This window comes from Phoca vitulina, unplaced genomic scaffold (assembly GCF_004348235.1).
Source record: "Phoca vitulina isolate PV1807 unplaced genomic scaffold, GSC_HSeal_1.0 scaffold19, whole genome shotgun sequence".
Classification (NCBI taxonomy): Eukaryota; Metazoa; Chordata; class Mammalia; order Carnivora; family Phocidae; genus Phoca; species Phoca vitulina.
Window position 1 is genome coordinate 29,208,214 of NW_022589722.1, and position 20,015 is coordinate 29,228,228.

At 52.8% G+C, this 20,015-nt stretch overlaps 1 protein-coding gene across 1 annotated transcript in view; it reads right to left on the reverse strand.

Annotated features, from left to right (window-relative positions):
* Positions 1–4,976: 4,976 nt before the first annotated feature.
* EFCAB6 (EF-hand calcium binding domain 6) overlaps positions 4,977–20,015 on the reverse strand; it is a 225,008-nt gene continuing 209,969 nt past the window's right edge. Inside the window, exons 28-33 of the mRNA XM_032416504.1 lie at positions 16,820–17,050; positions 14,247–14,415; positions 12,001–12,185; positions 8,484–8,633; positions 5,998–6,120; positions 4,977–5,049 (exon numbers count right to left, since the gene is read on the reverse strand). Of these exons, the coding sequence (XP_032272395.1) occupies positions 5,998–6,120; positions 8,484–8,633; positions 12,001–12,185; positions 14,247–14,415; positions 16,820–17,050 (858 nt within the window). The 3' untranslated portion in view covers positions 4,977–5,049. The remainder of the gene's footprint in view (positions 5,050–5,997; positions 6,121–8,483; positions 8,634–12,000; positions 12,186–14,246; positions 14,416–16,819; positions 17,051–20,015) is intronic.

Consider the following 20,015-nt stretch of genomic DNA (forward strand, 5'->3'; position numbering starts at 1 on the left):
TTGGCTATTGTTTCTCTGAATATTGTTTCTGCCCCCCTCTCTCTCCTCTCCTTCTGGGACTTACATTGTGTGTATGTTGGTATGTTTGATGATACTCCACAGGTTTCTGAGGCTCTGTTCATCTTTCTTCTTGTTCTTCAGACTGGATGATCTCAATTTACTTATCTTCAAGTTTTCTGATTCTTTCTTGTGCATCCTCAAATCTGCTGTTAAGCTCCTCTAGTGAATTTTTTATTTTGGTTACAGTTTCAAACTCCAGAATTTTTATTTGGTTCTTTTAATACTTTTATCTCTTTATTTAATACTTTTAATATTCTCAATCTGGTGAGACATTATTCTTATGACATGGGTTCCTTTAGCTATTTGAATATCTTAAGGCTTTTGCCTACTAAATCCAACAATCTGGGCTTCCTCAGGGACAGTTTTTATTTTTTATTTTTTTTATTTTTTTTAAAGATTTTATTTATTTGACAGAGAGGCACAGCGAGAGAGAGGGAACACAAGCAGGGGGAGTGGGAGAGGGAGAAGCAGGCTTCCCGCAGAGCAGGGAGCCCGATGCGGGGCTCGATCCCAGGACCCTGGGATCATGACCTGAGCCGAAGGCAGACGCTTAACGACTGAGCCACCCAGGCGCTCCAGGGACAGTTTTTATTGATTACTTCTCCCCCTTGTGTACGGGCCATACTTTCTTCTTCTTCTTTTTTTTTTTTTTTAAGATTTTATTTATTTATGAGAGAGAGCAGTGAGAGGAACAGAGAGAGAGAGGGACAAGCAGACTCCACACTGAGCACTGAGCCTGACACATGGCTCGATCTCAGGGCCCTGAGATCATGACCTCAGCTGAAACCAGGAGTTGGATTCTTAACCGACTGAGCCACCCAGGTGCCCCCTTTCTTATTTCTGTTTATGTTTGATAATTTGTTATTATGCAATGGACATTTTAAATAATATAATGTGGCAGCTTTGGAAATAAGACTCTCCCCCCTCCAAAGGTTTGTTGTTATTGTTGCTTGTTGTAGTTATTGTTTGTTTAGTTCCTTTTCTGAACCAATACTCTAAAGTCTATATTCTTTGTCCTGTGTGGCCAGTGAAGTCTCTTCTCAGTTAGCTTAGTGGTCAGCTAATGATCAGACACAGATTTCCTTAAACATTTGGAACTAATATATCTCCCAGTCTTTGCTGATGAGCTCTCTGTGTGCATGTCGAGTCATATCTTCAGCACTGAGCCAGGTACCTGAAACTCTGCCTTAGCTTTTATTTCCTGCTAGTGCAGTCTTAAGGTCAGTCAAATGTGAGAGCTTAGGGCCTTCTCATATCTTTTCTGAGCATGCACACATCCCTGGGCATGTGTCAGCCCTAGGCACATACATGGACTTCTAGATTCCCCAGAAATCTTGGGAACTTTTCAGAGTCTCTATGAACATCTTATTTCCCAACTCTTCCTTTTAAGCTATCTTAAATTGGTTGGCCCAACTGTTACCCACTACCTCAAGCAGCCACAAAGTTAAAATACTTGTTTGTAATTGTTTTTGACAAATGTACCCTCTGTACCCTGGGGAAAAGATTTTTTGTACCTGAGGAATCTCTGAGTCAGTTCAAATACAGACAGTCTTGCAAATGGGGCCCTCCAGGGAATCACTAGGCAGGTGAAAATGATAATTCTTTGGGAGTGAGGCTTTGAAAGCGCTCCAGCTCTATTCTATTTCCTTTAGTAACTGCCACTGTGCAGTGGGAGTGCAGACTGTTATTTTTCAAAGCTATCGTGGAGCTGGAGAGTGGCTCTTTGGACTAGAACAAGTTGAAATGTCACAAAGCTTGCTCTTTTTTTTTTTCTTCTAAAATTCAGCTGCTTTTCTTGATAAAATGCTCCTTGGGTTCCTGTATAAACATTTGGTTAATTTCTAGAATTTTGAAAAAGTTGATTCTGACAATTTTTGCTCCTCATGCAGATGTACTGCCCGCTTAGCCTGTATTTCTGCCTCTCCCCCCAGGAGAAGAGCCTTTTATTTTCATGTTCTGCTCCTTCACCTGCACTGGGTTCCAATTAGTGCCCTCAGGCTACAGCTTTGTCATCCTTCTGCATATAACCATTCCTGCTCCCTCTGAGAGATGGGAGATGGGTTCTGGCAGAGTGTCAGCAGTGGCTGTTGCTCTCTTCTTCCAGCCAGCACCACTGGGGAAACAGGAGGGGGGAAGCTTTCTCTGGATTCTCCCTGACCTCTGTGAGCTCCCAGTGGGGTTCCTGAAGGATGCAGACACCCTTATGCCAACAGCCCCCAGAGCATTCACATTCTCAGGCTAGCCTTTAGCAATTTGTTAGAATTTTCCAGCTGAATCCTCTGACTGGCTTATCTGATGTTTGGGGGTGACTATTCCAGGTAAGCAAATGCTTGGGTCTGCTGCTCCCTGCAGGTACCTGGCTCCCCCCAGATTTTGGTAAGTTGTTTGTGGTGGACTCCATTCTCAGATGGATTTAAGAAAAGTCATTACTTTGCATTTGTCCTGTCATACAGGTAGGAGTGATGTTCTTTCCAGCTCTCTGCCTCCAAGAAGCCAAAAACCGCAGGTGCTTCTCAAGTCTCTGCTGTGTCATGCTTGCTAGCCAATAGCTCATTGGCCAAAACAAGTCACATGGTTGAGTTTGAATTCAAGGAGTGGGGAAATGGACATCACCTCTTCAGAGACAGGAACTACAAGATCAGATACAAGGGGCATGGATACGTGAAGGTGAGATGAATGGGGCCATTTGTTCTGATATGAGGAGCTCCACTGGAGGTGGAGAGATGTGGACTTGAACCTTTTAACATGATGGGATTCAGAGGGGATGCTGCACTCAGCTGAGTGCAGCTCAGGGAAGGCTGCCCCAAGCTGAAGACACCTGATTGGGATACAAGGCCCAGGAAAGAGAAGGAGGGGGTTGGCAGTCCCAACTGGGACTTACTCATCTTTAGGTAGTAGCCCAGGCCTCTCAGCCTCCTGGCTTTGACTCTGAAGGCTCTGGAGCACACCTCTTCCTCAACCTCTTGCTGAAATCCTGTCCTGAGGTCCAGGTCCTGGCTTTGAGCTTAGGGCTGGGGCTCCTTGGGCTCCCATAGACCGAGGGCTTCCCCCACCAGAGCCTTGACCCTCCTCTCTTTTGATTGTTTGCGACCTACTGTCTTGGAAGCTCTAGGGGGCAAGTCTGTGTTTGAACCCTGGACCAGGCAGAGTGGGCTGGCTGGCTGGCTGGCTGGAGCCGTGAATGGACGACGGTTCCAGGAGGAAGGCAGAGAGGGGTTATATAACTTCATTTTGCTGATACAGAAATAGGGGCTTAGTCCATACAGGTAAACGGGTAAGTTGCACAGGGGCCAGGGGATGAGCAGGGGGAGGCTGGACATCCCAACCCTCAGTCCAGCACTGTTCTTCTGACTCAGGCATGAAGGTTCCAGGCATCAGGAAAGTGGCTGGCCTATGTTTCTGGGGTTAAGGGAGGGGATGGCTAATAGCCCACTCACCTGCAACCCTCAGCTTGGAAGCTCTGCTAACTCCCAAGAAACCCCACCGCTGAGCCAAGCCCAGGGACAACTCACACTGGCCTGAGAAGGAGAAGAGACGTGGGCACTTCCTGGAGCCAAGCTCTGTGCTAGCTCTTTCCACTTGGCTCTCCAATGTTCTCTGAGTTGGGATTGAGCCCCATTTACAGATGTGGAAACTGAGGCTCAGATGGGGTAAGTGACCTGGCCGGGTTTCACGGTAGAGCTGGAATTCGAACCCAGTCGCACTAACACCAAAGCCACTCTGAAAATGCTGCCTGAGTGCTTGCCTGGCCTTGGCCGGTCGTGACCACACACTGAGTCCCGTGTTGTGTCAGGATGAGCTATTTGCTTCTTGAAGCCCCTTCTTGACCTGGAGTCTTCTCCAAACCCCTCATTGACAGACCCAAAGGCCACTGAACAGCATGAGACTAAATGTCTGACTCAGCCTTGGGTGTCAGGAAGGCTTTCTGCAGGATGTGACTCTGAGATGAGATCTGAAGGACACGTCAGCATTTCCTGAGGAGTAGGTGGGAGGAACAGCAGGTGCAGAGTGTGAGGATGTGCGAGAGTCTGCTCGGGGAAGGCTGAAGGTGTGCACACGGGGCGGGAGGGCTGGGCACACAGGCAGGGCCTCAAATGCTGGGGCAGGGGCACGGCACGTGGGAAGGGCCTCCACTCGCCCCTCTCTCCTAAGAAGAGCTGCTGAGGCCAAGGGCATCCCAGCTACATGGCACCCACTTGGCATCAGCGGGGGCCACAACCCTCTCTCTCCTGCTCCCTGAACTCAGACTGCCTGAGCACCCCTTCCTCTGCAGCAGGCAGGCATTTTCCTCCCCAGGTTCTCTGGGATCTTGGGGCCCCCCAGCCCTGCCCTGGCCAGAGCCTCTCAGCCTCATCCTTGATGCCCCCTTGCCAGGCTGGGGAAGTCTGACCGAGGGGCAGGAAGCCACCCACTGCTGCCTGCGCTTCCCACAGGGCTTCCTTCCCTCCCTCAGGATTGGCCTCAGTGTCGCCATCTCTACAATGGGGGTAGGAACTCCAGCTTGCCAGGCGGTGTGGCCAGTGGGACGGAGTGCCCACAGGACAATTAGCTCTGGCCCCTGCTTCCTGAGAACTCCGTGAAGACCGCAGGTAAGGGGAGGAGAATCCAAGGGCCCTGCCCAGGCCCCTGCGAAGCCGTCCTCCTGGTGGCTGGGGCCTCCCTCAGAGGAAAACGAAGTCCTGCGTGTTTCTTTAGGCACCATCTCGGTGAGGTCCTCAGACCCGTACGACCCGGCTGACAGCAAGTCACAACTGCACCGCGTGCAGACAACCCGGCTTAGGTGGAGTTCAGAAGAAAACCACATGCCATGCAGCTGGCAGAAGACGACGCGGCACGGCAGATTCCGACCTGGGGAGCAGGGGCGACCTGCGACTGAGCCGGAGCGGAGCCGGGCGAGCGTCCAGCAGAGGTGGCCTCCTCCTGGCTCGAAGCCTCCCCGTGAGCCCACCCCTCTCAGCCTGGGGTCCCGTCTGGACTGAGGCTGGAACCCTGCACACAAGGAGACAAAGGTGACAGTAAAACATCTTCATGGGAAGAGGGGCCCGTGGCGGCCGAGGCTCCTCTTCCCACACCTCACGCGCTTCGGAGCCCGAAGCCTCCCCGCACTCGGGGCGCTTCAGGCCGTGGCCTACGTGGGCCCCGCGCAGGGGTGGGAGGGCTCTTGGCCCGGGGGCTTTGGCGCCGCTTCTCCGCTGGAGCCACCTGGGGTGGGGTGACGATGGGGGCTCCTTGCGCTCACCCCTCCCTGACAGCCTGTGGCCACACAACTCAGGGGCAGCTATCCCGGCTGCCTCTCCCTACTTCCTTCCAGAACCTTCCAGAAGGCAGCAAACTCTATGTCTCCCTTCCACTTGCTTCACGAAAGGTGGCGAGGATTGCAGGGATTTAAAAGTTCTCTTTGCTTGTCAGACACTGTCGTGTCCAAGGAAGGGTCCCTCCCCAAACGGCCACTGATGGGTGCCTCCGGTCAGCCACCAGCTGGGCTGGACCAAGGCCTGACTCAGACATGGGCTGGTGCCTGGTCTCTAGGGTCAGAGAGGCGGCCGTGCGGACAAGCCCAGCAGAGGCACCGATCTCATCCAGGACAGCGGAGGGCCTTCCAGGTCCCCCAGGCTCTTACGAATAAAACCTCCAGAAATCCCAAGGTTTTAAGTATTTTATCATTGGTGGTTCTTTTGAAGCCTTAAGAATCACTCCTGCAAAGGCGTACGGTTTTATTTGCTCCAGCTGAGTGAAGGGTCTGGCGGCTCAGGGGCCCCGAAGCCGCCGGCAGAGGCACCTGTTGTTGGAGCTGTGGGGCAACTCTGAGCCTTCACCGCCGGGAAAGACACAGGGCCGGCTGTGACCCTCCCCCACCCCGATTCTGTGATTTCGTTCGTCTTAGGGACAGGCCCTGTGGTCCCCGTCGGTCCGCGCCGGATGCGCCACGGCCGTCACCTACTGCAGGAAGGCCCGAAGGAAGTCGTTGTAGGAGATTTTGGAAGCCAGCGTCTTGTCATAATACTCCAGGATGTGGAAGAACTCCTCCTCCGAGAGGTTGACGCCGTACTGTCTCAGGACCTGCCACACAGAGCCCCCGCTGTCTTGGTGCCACTCTAGGAGGCAGGCTGCCAGGTGGGCCAGGCTGCCCACCTCTCCTCCCCTGAGCCCGAACATCCCACCTCCAAAGCTGCACCGCAGCCCTCTCCCCCCACCGCACATCCCTTCCCTCCTTCCTTCCTGCCTCCCCTCTCCTCTGCCCTCACCCCGCCGAGGGCCAGAGCATGCACTATGGGTATGAAATTGGAGACTCTCCCAGTCCAATGGAAGCTGCTGGTTCTCCCCACCCCCCCTCCCGGAACAGGAGGTTAACAGCCGTCACCTCCCTGCAGGGTAGTGAGGCTGGTCATCACGTTCAGACAAGGTGGAGAGACAGAAAGCAGAGGGCTAGGAGGGAGGCCACAGGGCCTTAACGAGGCTGGGGCCTCTGGGTGCAGCCCACGTGGGAGGAGGGCAGGACAGCAGGTGCAGGGCGCTGGGTGTGGTTGATCTGCCGGTAACACAGCCCGAGGCAGAGCTGGCTGCCCGCCCGGCAGCGGCTCCCCTTCCTCCTCAGTGAGCAGACCCCTGGTCTTCACCCAGCTGCTGTGTGTCCAGCTAAAAGGCAACACTTCTCAGCCTCTCTCGGAGCTGGGTATGTTCCAGCCAGTTAAACCTAAGTGAGAATGTGATGGGGGACTTCTGGGAAGCCTCCTCTAAAGAAAAGGTGCCTGCCCCTTCTCCTCTCCTCTTTTTCTTTTTGCTGCTGGGAATATGGATGTGATGCTGGGGCCCCAGCAGCCACCACAGACCACGAGGCGACCTCGTGGAAAAAAGCCAGGTGCCGCGGATGGTAGAGCGAGAACAATGGGGTCCCCAGTAACTGCCCAGCACTGCACCAGCTCTGGCTTCCTACTCCGCAGCCTCTTTTATGTGACAGAGAAACAGACTTCCACCACGTTTCAGCTGCTGGGTCCCTCCTGTTACCTGCAGCTGAGACGGAACCTAATAGACAGGTTCTCTCACAAGTAAAAGTAAAGATTAAGTTATAGATTTCCTGTCTATGCTTTGTGTTATAATTTGTTTCTAACAGGAGACTAGAATGCGGGGCTGGAAGAGCCCGAGGTTCTTCCGGGCAGGGGGATGATGGGCCCCACCACGGAGGCTGAGCCTGGGTGTCCCTGGCACCCAGCTGGTCTCTGACTCTGGCTCTGTTGAGGCCACGTCTGCCTTTCGAGTACTCCCCTCCCTCTGCCACCCACCCCAAATTCCTGGGATGCAGACAGGACCCTGCTCTCTTCACCTCTTTGCCTGGAGATGGAAGGAGAACCCCGGGCTGAGAGCTGACTTGAGTCCAAAGTAAAGACAAACAGTGTGAGCTAGAAAGCCACTGGCGGGGGGGGGGGGGGGGGCCCTGAGCGCAGGTGTCCCTGGGGGCCGCTGGGACATCCCCTCCTCCTTCCTGCAGCCCCAGCGGCCCATCCACCAGCTATTGCTCATCTTCCTGACTTGAAAGGAGAGGGTTTTACTTTTTAAATTTGTTTTAGTTGAAGCAGAGATGAACCTCAAGAATACATTTTTTGTAGGTGCATTTTGAGGTCATAACCCTTTGTTCCTTCGATGTTTTGATGGAGTGTTTTTCCTGACTACAACATGTGATTTCAAATCTAATGGTCGGACCTCAATTACTTTCTCAACCTCAGTGGCTGGGCAGGGGTGGAGAAAGGGGTAGGTAGGGAGTGGGGGCCAGAATCTGCCAAGTCAACGAGTTCTATGTGATTCGGAAAGTGGGAGTTGAGGGAGGCCCATTTCTTTGGTCTGGGAGGGATGCGCCTGCGGTCCCCAGCCTGCCCACGGTGAGGGCGCCCCGTAGACCCTGCGTCCTCAGGGTGCCGCACACTCTCGTGGGCGCATCAGAGGTACCAGCGTCCACACTGCAGGGAGCGTGGCTGGGCCAGCTGCTGTGGGGAGGTGGCTGGCGCCACGGGGAGGGTAGCTGGGGGAGAGGAGCCGGCCTCTGCTGGCTGAGGTCCCATAGCTGGGACCCTGCTTTATTTAGCTCCTGATCTGGGGCTCTTGTGAGGTGGACACTGGCCCTGGCTCCCCCATGGAGACCATGGGCCCAGCCTGGGCTTCCGGGACCAGTGGCACCTATGGTGGTACCCGGAGGGCTCAGGTCGTGTCCCCCCCAGGGTTCTAGAAACCTTCAGGGAGGAGAACCTGGGGTCTGAAGGTGAGGGGCATGTGATAACCTGGAGGCCCCAAGGAAATGGGGTCCCAGACATCTGCTCACACCTGGGCCTTTGCCAGGGAGGTGAGGGGTCCTCTTTTGAGGTCTTCTGGCCATTGGCATTTGGCCACTGCTCCCTGTTCAGACGCAACAGACAGCCAAGAGTTGAGCTCACCTTCCTGAAATCAGCCACGCTTAAAAGCCCCGTCCCGCCCTCATCGTAGGCTTTGAAGGTACGCCGCATCGGCCTCCAGCAGTGCACAATTTTGGGCTGAATACGCAGTAAAGCTGAATAAAAGGAAGAAGTCTCAGCACCAGATTCTTTCTGGGGAAAAAAAACACACACACAAAACCAAGAAGGGGTGAGAACGGAGCTTTTGAATGGGTAGCAGGGGGTAGACAGGCACAGCCCAGCGGCTGTGAGCTCGCCTCGAGGGCCTTAGTCCTATTTTTGCCCCTGCTCAGGGCTCCCCTGGCCCCCTCCACTGTAGAACGGGGCCTGCAAGCAGGACTCATAACAATAACGGCAGATCACCAACCCTGCTGTTCATTACACGTCACTTACTCCCTGTCCCTCTCCCCTTATCTGGGAGAAAGGTGGCCCCGTTGATCCCCATTTCACAGACTGGGAGATGGGCTGCTCAGGGAAGTGAAGTGGCAGGATCAGGACGGATCCGGGCTCTGCTCCTCCCAGGTTATGGAGGAGAGAGAGGGCCAGGGAGAGATAGCTGGCCGATTGCAAAATAGTTTGCGGTAAAAAGAGATTTCAGTTTGGGTCTTCTAAGTTGGTTATGATAATGAACAGAGTTTTTTTTTTTAAAAAATCACAAGGTTGTAATTATATCTTGTCATTAGATAGTACACTACACTGTGATTATTTCATTTAGGTGCTGTTAGATTGAAAACATATTTTAGCATGATTTCGCCCTAACACATGTCTGAATATCACAGAGGTGAACTGTGGGCAATAACGTGTAACACATTTTGGGAAAGTTTAATTTTAACATGGCATTACATAAAACAAATTAGTGCAAAGTTAAATTGCTTTCAATTTTTCCATCATTCAGCACCCATGATGGAAACTCACCAGATATCCTATAGCTTCAATTAGCTACCGATTTACCCAATTTGCTGGTCGGCACTCGAGAAAGAAAGGATTCTATGCTTCCTGGCTCTCCCCACCCACGCCTGGCCCGAGAAAGGCTTTTCCCATCCTAGCTCAGGACAACCGACCCATCCCCACCCTGAAGGCCTCTGCCTCCAGCTCGGGTGTGGCCGGAAAGCAGAGTCCCATGTGGCTTCCCCAGAGGGCTGTCTCCACTGTCAAAGGTTGCCGAGAAGGCCCCCAAAGAACTAGAAAAAGAAATGGCCCTTTGAGCTTCTCTGAGGAGAGACAGCGGGCCTGAGCTCCTCACTTGTGTGGTGGGGGCCTCGGCAGCCTGTAGGAGGGACGGGACTGGAACACGGCCCAGGACCAGGGAGGGCAGGCCTTCTGGAGACACTGGCCCACGCTTTCCTAGGAGAGGCTCCTGGTGAGAAGTCTCCTGCCTATCACTGCACCCAGGGTAGGGATGTGGGGGAAGGCAGGACTCTTTCTGAAGCACAGAGTGGCAGCTGAGGTCCGTCTGGGTGTAACGTCCAGAGCTGGGGGGGTGAGGCGTGAGACAGAGCACACGGGAAGTGTGCTGGGCTACCTCCCAGTGGGGCCGTCGTGGAGCACCTGTCCCGTCACTGAACACAATCTCAGGAGCCTACGAGCCAGCTTTTCGGCCCCTCGGTGTGGATGCGCAGTCTCCGCACAGGGGAGGGCTCAGAAGGGGTCACCTTTCACAGGCCTTAGAACACAGCGGATCTCCCCCTCGTTTACAAGAGGGGAAACTGAGGCCCGGAGAGGCAGAGGAAGGCCAGAGCTGGCAGGGGCCTTGCAGGCTGCGTGGTTTCCATTGTTCTCTCCTATGCTCCTGGGTCCCCTGAAGATCTAAGGAAGACCGCCTGTTCGCTACTCACAGAAAAACTGATCTAGAGAAGCAACTGTCTTAGCCTTAGGTTCTTCTTCCATAACTTGGCCTAAGCCTCCAATGCTAGCTCTTGTCTAAAGCAGAAACTACACAAAGACGAGACCTGAGTTTGCACAAAATTACATACAAATTTAGCGGCATAGAAACTTTCTGCATGGGATCAACTGTTTGCTGGGTTGACCCATCGTGACCTTGCGGCTGCCGGGTGTGGCGGGGACTGGCGGGGACTGGCGGGGACCGGCGGGGACCGGCTGGGGCAGTCCGGGTCGGCCTGGCACCCCAGCCCCTGCAGCCGAGGCCTGAGGTGGCTGGAATCAGCTGTTTGTCCCCCAAGTCGACAGCGCTAGCGGTACTTGTTCTCTAATTATCACAGATGAGGGAATAGGAGCAGGAAAAAGTTGGTTTTTGTTTTTGTTTTTTTTTTGCTTCATGTTTCAGAGAGACTGGAGAAAGGCAAGTCAGTGAAAATACTGGTTGGACTGGGTGTGGGTGAGAATCGCAGAATTGACAAATAATTGAGAAAAAAGGTAAAAACCCAGGACAGTGCCCTCCAACTGCTATTTATGCATCTTTAGGTTCTCATTCCTCTTCAAAAAAACAAAAAGGAAATTGTAGACAATGCATCGTGGGTACAGTTTAAGCAAGAAAGATAATGAGTCTCCAACTACCGCCCCCTCCCAACCCGGAAGAAAGGGTCTGGCCTGCCTCAGCTGTTTGATGAATGAACACACACTGATGTTTACATTAAAAATGTTTCACTCTGCTGTGACCCCCGACCCAGCTTCGCCTTTTCCGCGAACCGACTGATTGCTGCTCCCCAGGCATCGTGCGCGCAGCCGCACTGCTCTTGTTGGCCAAACAGGTGTCTCTGTGTGCTGGGGGAGGGGCTACTGTCATCCCGCGTCTGCCACCCGTGGGAGTCCGAGAAGCCGAGAGCCAGGCTACTGTCCCATCTTGGGTCTCTAGGCCCTTATGGGGCCCCGGATGGAGAGAAAGAAAATCTCTGAATCATTTCCAAGAAAGGAAATTTTGAGCTGTTTGCGATGTTCTCAAAGCCTTTACCTGCACCTCTTGCCTCCCTGAAGAACCCACCAGCTAGCTGGCTTTGGGCCCACTGAGCAGACCCTGGGGGTCATGTGCTCGCCTGGAAAGTGCTGGTGCTGGACGGGCCTTTACGTAATGGAGAAGACGGGACAGCAAAGAACCGCTTGACAAGTGTATCTATACACACGCACATGCTTGTGCACGCACACATCACACAAGTGTGTATATACACGTGTATCTATCATGCACGTACATGCGCATACCATGAGTGCAATATGCACGCCCACGTGCACACATCACACAGGTACTGTAGACACACTTATCATACGTGTCCAGATTTATAATCATGCACATGTGATACAGTTATCATGTATATCACACACGTGTGATATGCACATATATGTGTATAGACAAAATCTGAGCCAATTTTCGGGGTCCATGGGGAGGTGGCAGTGAGACCGGGGACATGTGACAGGTGGGTCCTTACTGGCCAGCGGCCCCTCCTAGAGTCTCCATGTCCACTGTGTCCCTCATTTCTATGAAGCCAGATGATCCGAATTTACAATGAATTGAGAGAGGTGAGAAACCTTTGGCCCCAGACCCTCACATTTCCTGAGAGTGACTGCGTACCATTTTATGCACATTCTGAATTTTCATTCTCTGCATCAGGGAGGTTTCCTTTGCTTTCAGCAGGAGGACACAGCTCTGAATGAAGTCACAGTAAGCAAACCTCCCGTTGTTCTTTAAATCGTACTTCACGACAAGCTGCTGACATTCCTCTTTGCTTATGTCCAGATTGAACTTCTCCACAAGAGCTAAAGACAGAAACATGGGTTCAGCTGGTGGCAATTTGCTCACTCATTCATTTGTTCATGCCCGCATTGATTCATCTCCTGCCGAGATGCTCTCTCTGCTTTGGGCCCTGGCTGGGTCCTTGCTCACAGGCTCATGGTGGGTGTGGCTGGACAGACACTCCGTGCGGCGAGGACACAGGGGTCCCCCGCATCCTGCTGGGACCTCACTGTCCTGGCGTTTGCCTGCCCTCGGGTTTTGCAGCTGCCGCTGCGTGGTCCCAGCAGTACGGACAGAGCACCGTGGAAGCCGTACTGAGGAGCAGGGAGGGACAGAGTCGGAGTCAGGGTCGGCGTATTCCCCATACAAGGTTGGGAGCTGTCCTAGCAAAGGCTCAGAGTCAGGGCAGAGCTGGGGACGTGGGGAGAAGGGGAGGTTCCACGTGCTGCGGTGTGGGCCTGGCAGGTGCCCCACGGGGGGGCGGGGGTTCAGCCGTGGCTCTCTGACCAAGTATTTCTCAACTCTCAAGAGTGTGCTAGCCTACAGGAATTTACACATTTTGAGTCTTCATTCCAGTAACAACCTAAAATATATAAAGCCTATTCTAGAATACTTGGACCATCTTTAGGAGACAAGTGCCGTGCAATTTCAGGGTCTGCGTGTGGCTTTGGGGTTAGGATCATGTCGATGCCACACTGGTGGCACCTGTCGGTGGCAGAATATCAGCACTCGTTCCCACTTTGCACTAGCGCCCCTGTTCGATCCTTTACCAGTTAGAAAGCTAAAGCTTCTTTTGGAGTGACAACTCCTAATTGAAAGAGACTTAGGTAGGATAAGATTTGAGTTTACACTGAATAAACTGAGCCTTCCATTGACCTCATGAAAGCAACAAAGTGTCGCGGAGTGGAGGACCATGCTACTTGTTGAGGCTGGAGGAAAAGCACTGGGAGTGGACCTTATATATGTAGATGGTGGCCTCAAACCAAGCACAGGCCAAAATGCTGCTGGGGGAAACAGCAGAACGTGGTGCCAAACAGGACACGTGCGACAGGACGGGCCTGGGCTGGGGAGCCTACAGGGGTGGCCCGAAAAATGCCTTCACTGTTCCGACTTGCAGAAGGTCATCAGCAGGGCACAGAACATGCAGAATGACCTCTGAAAATTAATAAGTACATATTTTTTACAGTATTGAATTTTGGATGTACTACTGAAGCCAGATAGGCTGAGCAGGATAATGGACTGGTGCCCTCAGCGGGTTCCTGGGTAAAAATTAAACACGGCGATGGTGAATGCCAGACAAGCTAAGGTTCATCAGTCACAAAATCAAAAGAATTAACTAAAAACCAAATGGAACTCAAACACGCATTAAGACCAACATTGCTGATTTGGTCTCAGAGAAACATGTCATGTTAAATCAATGGAACAATGCTTGATTATTATTGATTTCATCTTTTATATTTAATTTATACATGGTTATTTTTTGTAGGAGCTGTTCACTTAAAGAGTTTACACCTTGTTTCGTCTGCACATTTTTAAGCCATGACTATCATAGAAGTGATTTATATTAATATTGGAGGTTCTTGAGAAAAACATTTTCCTTAAAAAGGGATCTAAAGATTGGTCAAGAGGAAGGGTTTCAAGGGTAGATTTACCTTCCTGTAATGTAAAATGCTGCATAAATAATACGCAACCATGAGTGGAAGTATAAACCCAGCAGATGTCATTTGAACAGCTTATCAAAGCAACACGTGGTTAGTACCAGATCAACAGAGTGGAGCCGATGCAGTGGGTGGGCTGGTGTGTCCCCAGCCACAGCCCTCCCCCACCTGTCCCACTTCCCCGAGCTCTCCAAGTCTGTGAACATTTCATGCCGCCCAGAGACCACAACCAAGTCCATGATTTCTAATGCTGAGAACGCCACGGCTTGTGGGCTTGGTCATGCCGGCGCGAATGTGCCCTGCGGTGGGTTGAGGTGTCTTAGGAATTCTTGTCCCGCTAGGCAGCGTTTATGGAGGGGTCCAGCCTGCCACAAGGGGGGGGGTGGTGGCCTTGCGCCAGCAGGTGACACTCTTATGAGAACGCACCCAGGAATTCAGCCGTGGTGACCTCGCCCTGCTTGTTCACATCCTTCTCTTTGCATTCTTTCAGGAGCTCTCGCCAGCAGCCATGGATTTTCTTCCGGAGCTTGTTCTCTATGGGCTCGCAGTTCTGCAAGGGCAGGGGGCCCAGCGCCGAGCCAGCACTAGCGGGGGTCTAGCGAGAAAGGAACGGAAATTGTCTTGTAATGTGAGATTCAAAATGGAAGTGATAATGCAAAATTACAGGCAGGGCTCAGGTTTGGGTTCACAACTTCTCAGGCAGTATTCGCTCAGAAATAAATGAAGAGCAAGAAATGGGTGGTAATTCTGCCACTTGATTTTTCACTTCCATCAGCCGGCCGTATTTGTGCCTAAACACAATAACCAACATAGTTTTGGAGATAAATATATAGCCAAGACTTAAGTATAAGGAGATGTTATTTAAACATATTACTGTGTGTGTGTATGTGTGTGTGTGTGTGTGTGTGTGTGACAATAACATATTTTTCACCAGAGGAAGAGTCTTATCAAAGAAAGTGAGTCATGTGTCATTTTCATGGATGTCTAATCCTGCACTCAGTTCCAGAATGTCCAATATTGTGAAGTTACGTGGACCAAGTATGAAGCTGTTCTTGGTCTTATTGTATTTTCCATTTAAATCCAGGGAATGAATTGAATGTGGCCCAGGCGTTTCCCCTGAGCACGTCCTATGGTTATCTACTACAGTCACCAACTCAGCTGAATTCCTGCTCCTTCTCCTGAATCCCGTGCCGCCTGAGCCTTCCCCATCTAGGCTGATATAACGCCCTTCTTCCAGATGCTCAGGCCAAAACCTTAGAAGCCATCCTGGACTCTCTCTCTCTCAACCTGACATCTAATCCATTGGGAAATCCTGTTGGCTTTACCTCAAAGACACATCCAGCATCTGACCTCTGGCCACCGGCTCCCCACTGCCCACCTCGCTCGGAGCCACCAGGCCTCTCCCCTGGACCATTGCAGCCTCCTCCCCCTCTCCTTGCTTCTGCCCGCCCTTCCAGCACCCACTCCACCCATAGCTTCTATTCAACACACAGAATCCACAGGAGTCTTTTAAAGGAGGCATGCTGCCCATATCACTCCTCTGCATAAACACCTACAAGGGCTCCATCCCACTGGGAGTGAAAGCCCCAGTCCTTGCTGGGCCCCCTGCCCGCCCCCCCGGCCCCCCCCCCCCCCCCAGCGTGTTTCCTATGGCTGCCATAACAGATCTACAGACTTGGTGGCTTAAAACAGCACACGGTATTTCTCTTACGGTTCTGGAGGTCAGAAGCCTGAAATGGGTCCCACTGAGCTAAAATCAGGGTGTCAGCAGGACTGAGCTCTTCCTGCGGTTCTAAGGGAGAATCCATTTCTTACCTTTTCCAGCATCTACAGGTGCCCACACTCCTTAGCTTATGGTCCCTTCCTGAACCTTCCAAGTCAGTAGCATCAGGTGGGCCTTTCTCAAATGGCGTCTCTCCGGCACTGACACTTCTGCCTTCCCCATTTACAGACCTTGCGGTTGCCTTGGGCCCTCCTGGCCACTTCAGAATGATCCTGTCTTAAGTCAGCTGGTGAGCACCTTTAATTCCATCTGCAACCTTGATTCTCTGTTGCCATGTAAAGTGACATGTTATAGGTCCCGGGGATTAGGACGTGGACATCTCTGGGGTACTCCTGACCCCCCCTTCATTCTGCTCTACTCACTATCTCCAACTTGCTAAATACTTATTGTTTACTGTTTCGTGGCCATTATTTCTGACAAGAATGTAAACTCCACAAGGGCAGGCACCTTGTTCATTCTCAGCTCTAGAAAAGACCCAGCACAGAGTAGGTGTGCAGTAAACGTGTGTTGACTGAATGAACAAATGATAACTCCTGTCTCCGAGTGCTCATCATGCACAAAGCCCAGCAACGGCTGCCCTAAGAACATGGTTGGGATCTTCTCAAGCCCCCTTCCCTGGAGACACCATCATCCTTCCTGCGGATGAGGCAAGAGCCTCAGAGAGGCCTGCCTCCTTCCTATACCCCAAGCTGGGCGGCTCAGCCCGGGGGCAGAGCTGCAAAGTTAGACAGGCCTCGGTTTGAAATTAGGTGTCTCTGTGTCTAATGTGAGGACACCTCTTAGAGCCTCAGTATCTTCAACTGTAAAATGGGTGCAACACTTTACAGCAGGGCACACAGTTGGACCCTCGCACACAGTGCCTACCGACCACAGCGCATTTGCTTTCCTGCCCGATGAAACTCTAGCTTGCTGACATCTAGAGTCTTCTGCCCCTGCTCCTGTACTCATTTCCCGCCCCGAAGCCTCCTTATTCCTCCTTCCAACCCCCACGCCTCCCTTCCACCCAACCCTTCCTCATACCTCCTCCCTCCCTGCTCCAGGCAGGCGAGTGCTAAGGACCCACCTGTGGGCTCCTCTCCTGTGTCCCCACCCCAGGCTCTACCCGGGCCACCTTCTCAGTCACCTGCCCCTTGGGAACTCTAGGTCCCCTCCGGTCCAATGGGGTTTGGGGCTTTGGGGCCCCGGTGATGGTGGCACTACGGAGAGAAGGACTCACACAGGGGTGGCTCGGAGGTTTCAACCCTGCCTTCAGGTCGTGAGTGGGTGATGATGCTGCAGACCTGCTTCCGTCCAGGACTTCGGGAACACTGCTGCCTCTTGGGGCCTTGACCGAACTGCCAGCGGTCGGCGCTGTTGCCGCTCTCTCGGAGCTGAACATGCTCAGGAAGTCCAGGTACTTCAGCCTGCCCTTGGCATTGACCGGCATCTCGCTCCACAGTCGGTCAAACTGGAAAAGAAGCAGAAATCAGTCCCAGGGTGAGGGTAAGAGCCCAGCAGGGTCTCCCGCGGCGCCCCCGAGAAGCGGATGGAAGCTAGGGAAGGCCAGCGCTCACGTCGGCAGGGGTCCGAGGCCCACATCGATAAAAAAAAAAAAATTGAAAAAGAAAAAAACCCATTCGGCCTCCACTTGATGGAAGCCTCCATAAGACGAACAGCAAAGACGAGAGGATTATTCATGGCTTCCGCAGGACATTTTTTAATTGAATTGGGCCCTTAGTGAGCAGTTGAAGGCCATTAAATGTTGTGATTAGTCACAGAGCCTGAGCCGCAGTATATAAGGACACTCTGGGAGGAAATGCAAATCAATGCCTGGTCCACCTCGGCCCCGGGGAAGCCCAGCCAGACTCACTTCTCCTTCTCACTGGCGCCTGAGTTCTGCCACCACCCGGCCAGGCGCCGCTGCCTTCCGCCGCTGTGCTCACAGCCATGGTGCGCGGCCCCCAAGGGGCCAGCGTTACCTCCCCAGCAGCCGGAAAGGGAGGCATTTGGGAAACCGGAGGGAAGCCTCTGGCTTTGGGCTGGTCTCGTCTGATGTCACAGGATGCAATCCAGACCACACCAGCACGGATAGAGCAAAGTGCCTCCAGCCTCCTACATGAGCCACTTTTGATGACTGAGGGCTTTTGGGGAGCTAAGAAAAGGGGTAACTTATTTCCGAGTTGGTTTTTAGAGCCCCTCAGAACTGGTGGGGCCCCAGCCTCCAGCACACGCCATGGGGAGCTGTGTCCCCTCCTTCCTGTGGGTCTTGACCTTGGCCAGCGCTTCTGGCCTCTGGGTTTCCCAAAGGCAATGATGAGAGACTCTACCGTCTCTATTTGAAATTCCGGAAATGAAGCACTGAGTGGTGGGGAAGAGACAGGGAATGTTCCAGGCCCCAAGAAGGGAAAAAGGTTTAGTTTGGGACAATATTCTTGATTAATGTTTTCAACTTTTTACTTCAAAAGAATTGTAGATTTGCGGGAAGTTACAAGGATGGCTCCAAGAGGCCCCTGTGTGGAAGCAAGAGAGCTTGGGAAAGTGACCACGTGGTCTCAGAGAGACTTCACCATCACCAAGGGCAGTAAGCACCCCCAAACAGGAGGAGGCCCTGCCACCTGTCTCCTTCCAGGAAAATTCTCCCAAACCCAGGAGACAGATGACTGGCGCTCTTCTCTACCTTGTGCTGAAGCCACCTCTGCAGGTGACATCTCCCTGCCTGGTCCTGAAGCTCTCTGAAGGTCGTCTGAGATGCATCTTTAAATGTTGGACATCTCACAAAGGGGCTGGTGCACAGCAGGTGCTCTAGAAATGTTTGCTGAACGTCCTAAAACACTCACAGAAGACTCATCAGACAATGGTAAGACCCTTTAAAAATGAAGAGGGAGAGAGGGCACGAAGCCGTATTGTAATCCCATTCCTCATGACAGGCTTTCAGGAAGCAGAGCAAGATGCGGCTGTACAAGGGGAAGTGGGCTGTGGAGGGCTCTCCTGCACTCCTGTGTTAGCGACACGGGGGAGGAAGGAGGAGAAAGGCCGTGTTATCAAGGGTAAATACAAAGAAGGGTGAGAGTGCTTGAGGATGCGGTAAACACCTGATGCATGGGAGTGAGGACATTTACAAAACCACAGGGACAACAATGGTGTCTCCTGGTCCAGCAGAAGGGGCAGGGATGGACCAACTCCTAATTAAATCTTGTGGTACAATTAAAGTCAAGGCAGGACCATGGAAATCCTCTCTGCACCATGAAAGGCAGAATGAATGCTGCCAGGAGTACGCGGAATTGGGTGGGTGGGAAATGGAAGCCCCTGATAGATTGTCACACCCCAGAACACTGACAGAGCCTAAAGATTGGGTGCAGGATGGAGGCTGGTGGGGGCTCTGGGGACCGGAGAGGCATCAAGAGGACTGGAAATGGGCACCATGAGAGTGTATTCTGAAATTACAGGCCTGTGAGCTGGGCATGAAACCCAGGCAAAATTCTAGTGGTTTGTGAATGAGTTGAAAGCAAGTAAATTTCCACGTCACGGTGGCAGATCGTGACCTTCCTGAAATGTCCCCTTCAAACGCAGAGTAGTAACTACCTTCTGAACACTTAAAAATATCTGACTTTGGGGTCCACTCCTGTGATGGGGAAAGCTGCCTGAGAACGCCACTCCCATCCTAACAACAAGAGAAAGCCAAATATCTACCAAATCGGAACCGTGCTTGAGCCAATCAGAGAGCTGAGGCTCTAGGGAGCCAAGGGGACTGAAAGCCAAGGAGCCCCAAGTCTCCAAGACAGCCAGACACCCCAGCTCTCACGCCTGGCAGAGCTTGGGCAGAAATCAGCTAAAATGTTAACAGATTCGTCCAGGACAAGTGTGGGCTGGCATGTGAGGCTAGCATGCCTGGGAGGCCCAGACGCAGGGAATGCTCACGCTCACATGCTCTCCTCCACTGGCCTCTGTTGCTTCTCTGGAGACAATGCACAGGATGGATAGATGTGCAACGCTCCTCACTTCTCCAGACCCTTCTCTCATGGGAAGTGGAAGCCTGAAGCCGCTGGGGGAGGCGTAGCAAACCCACTCGAGACCAGGACCCCTGGGGGAGGGAAGGAAGAAGCAAACACTTCTGCTTCTGGGGGGGTAGGAACCCTCTCCCTCAGGGCCCAGCCACAGATCCATGGCCCCAGGGGGCAGCAAAAGGCCTGGAGGAGGGGCAGCAACCCCAGGGTCTGCACCTATACAAAGCAAGGTCAGAGGTCAGCTACCCTGCAGGGGAATGGGAAACTTCCTTGCCCAAGACCCACCAGAGAGACAAGGCGGAGTCTGACTGCCACAGAGGGGGCGTCCAGGGCAGGAGCATGGAAAAGGTACATGCCTCCCCTGAGGCCCAGAGGCCCAGGCCCTGCCTAAACCAGGCTGGACCAGGCATGCCAAGATATACCACCACC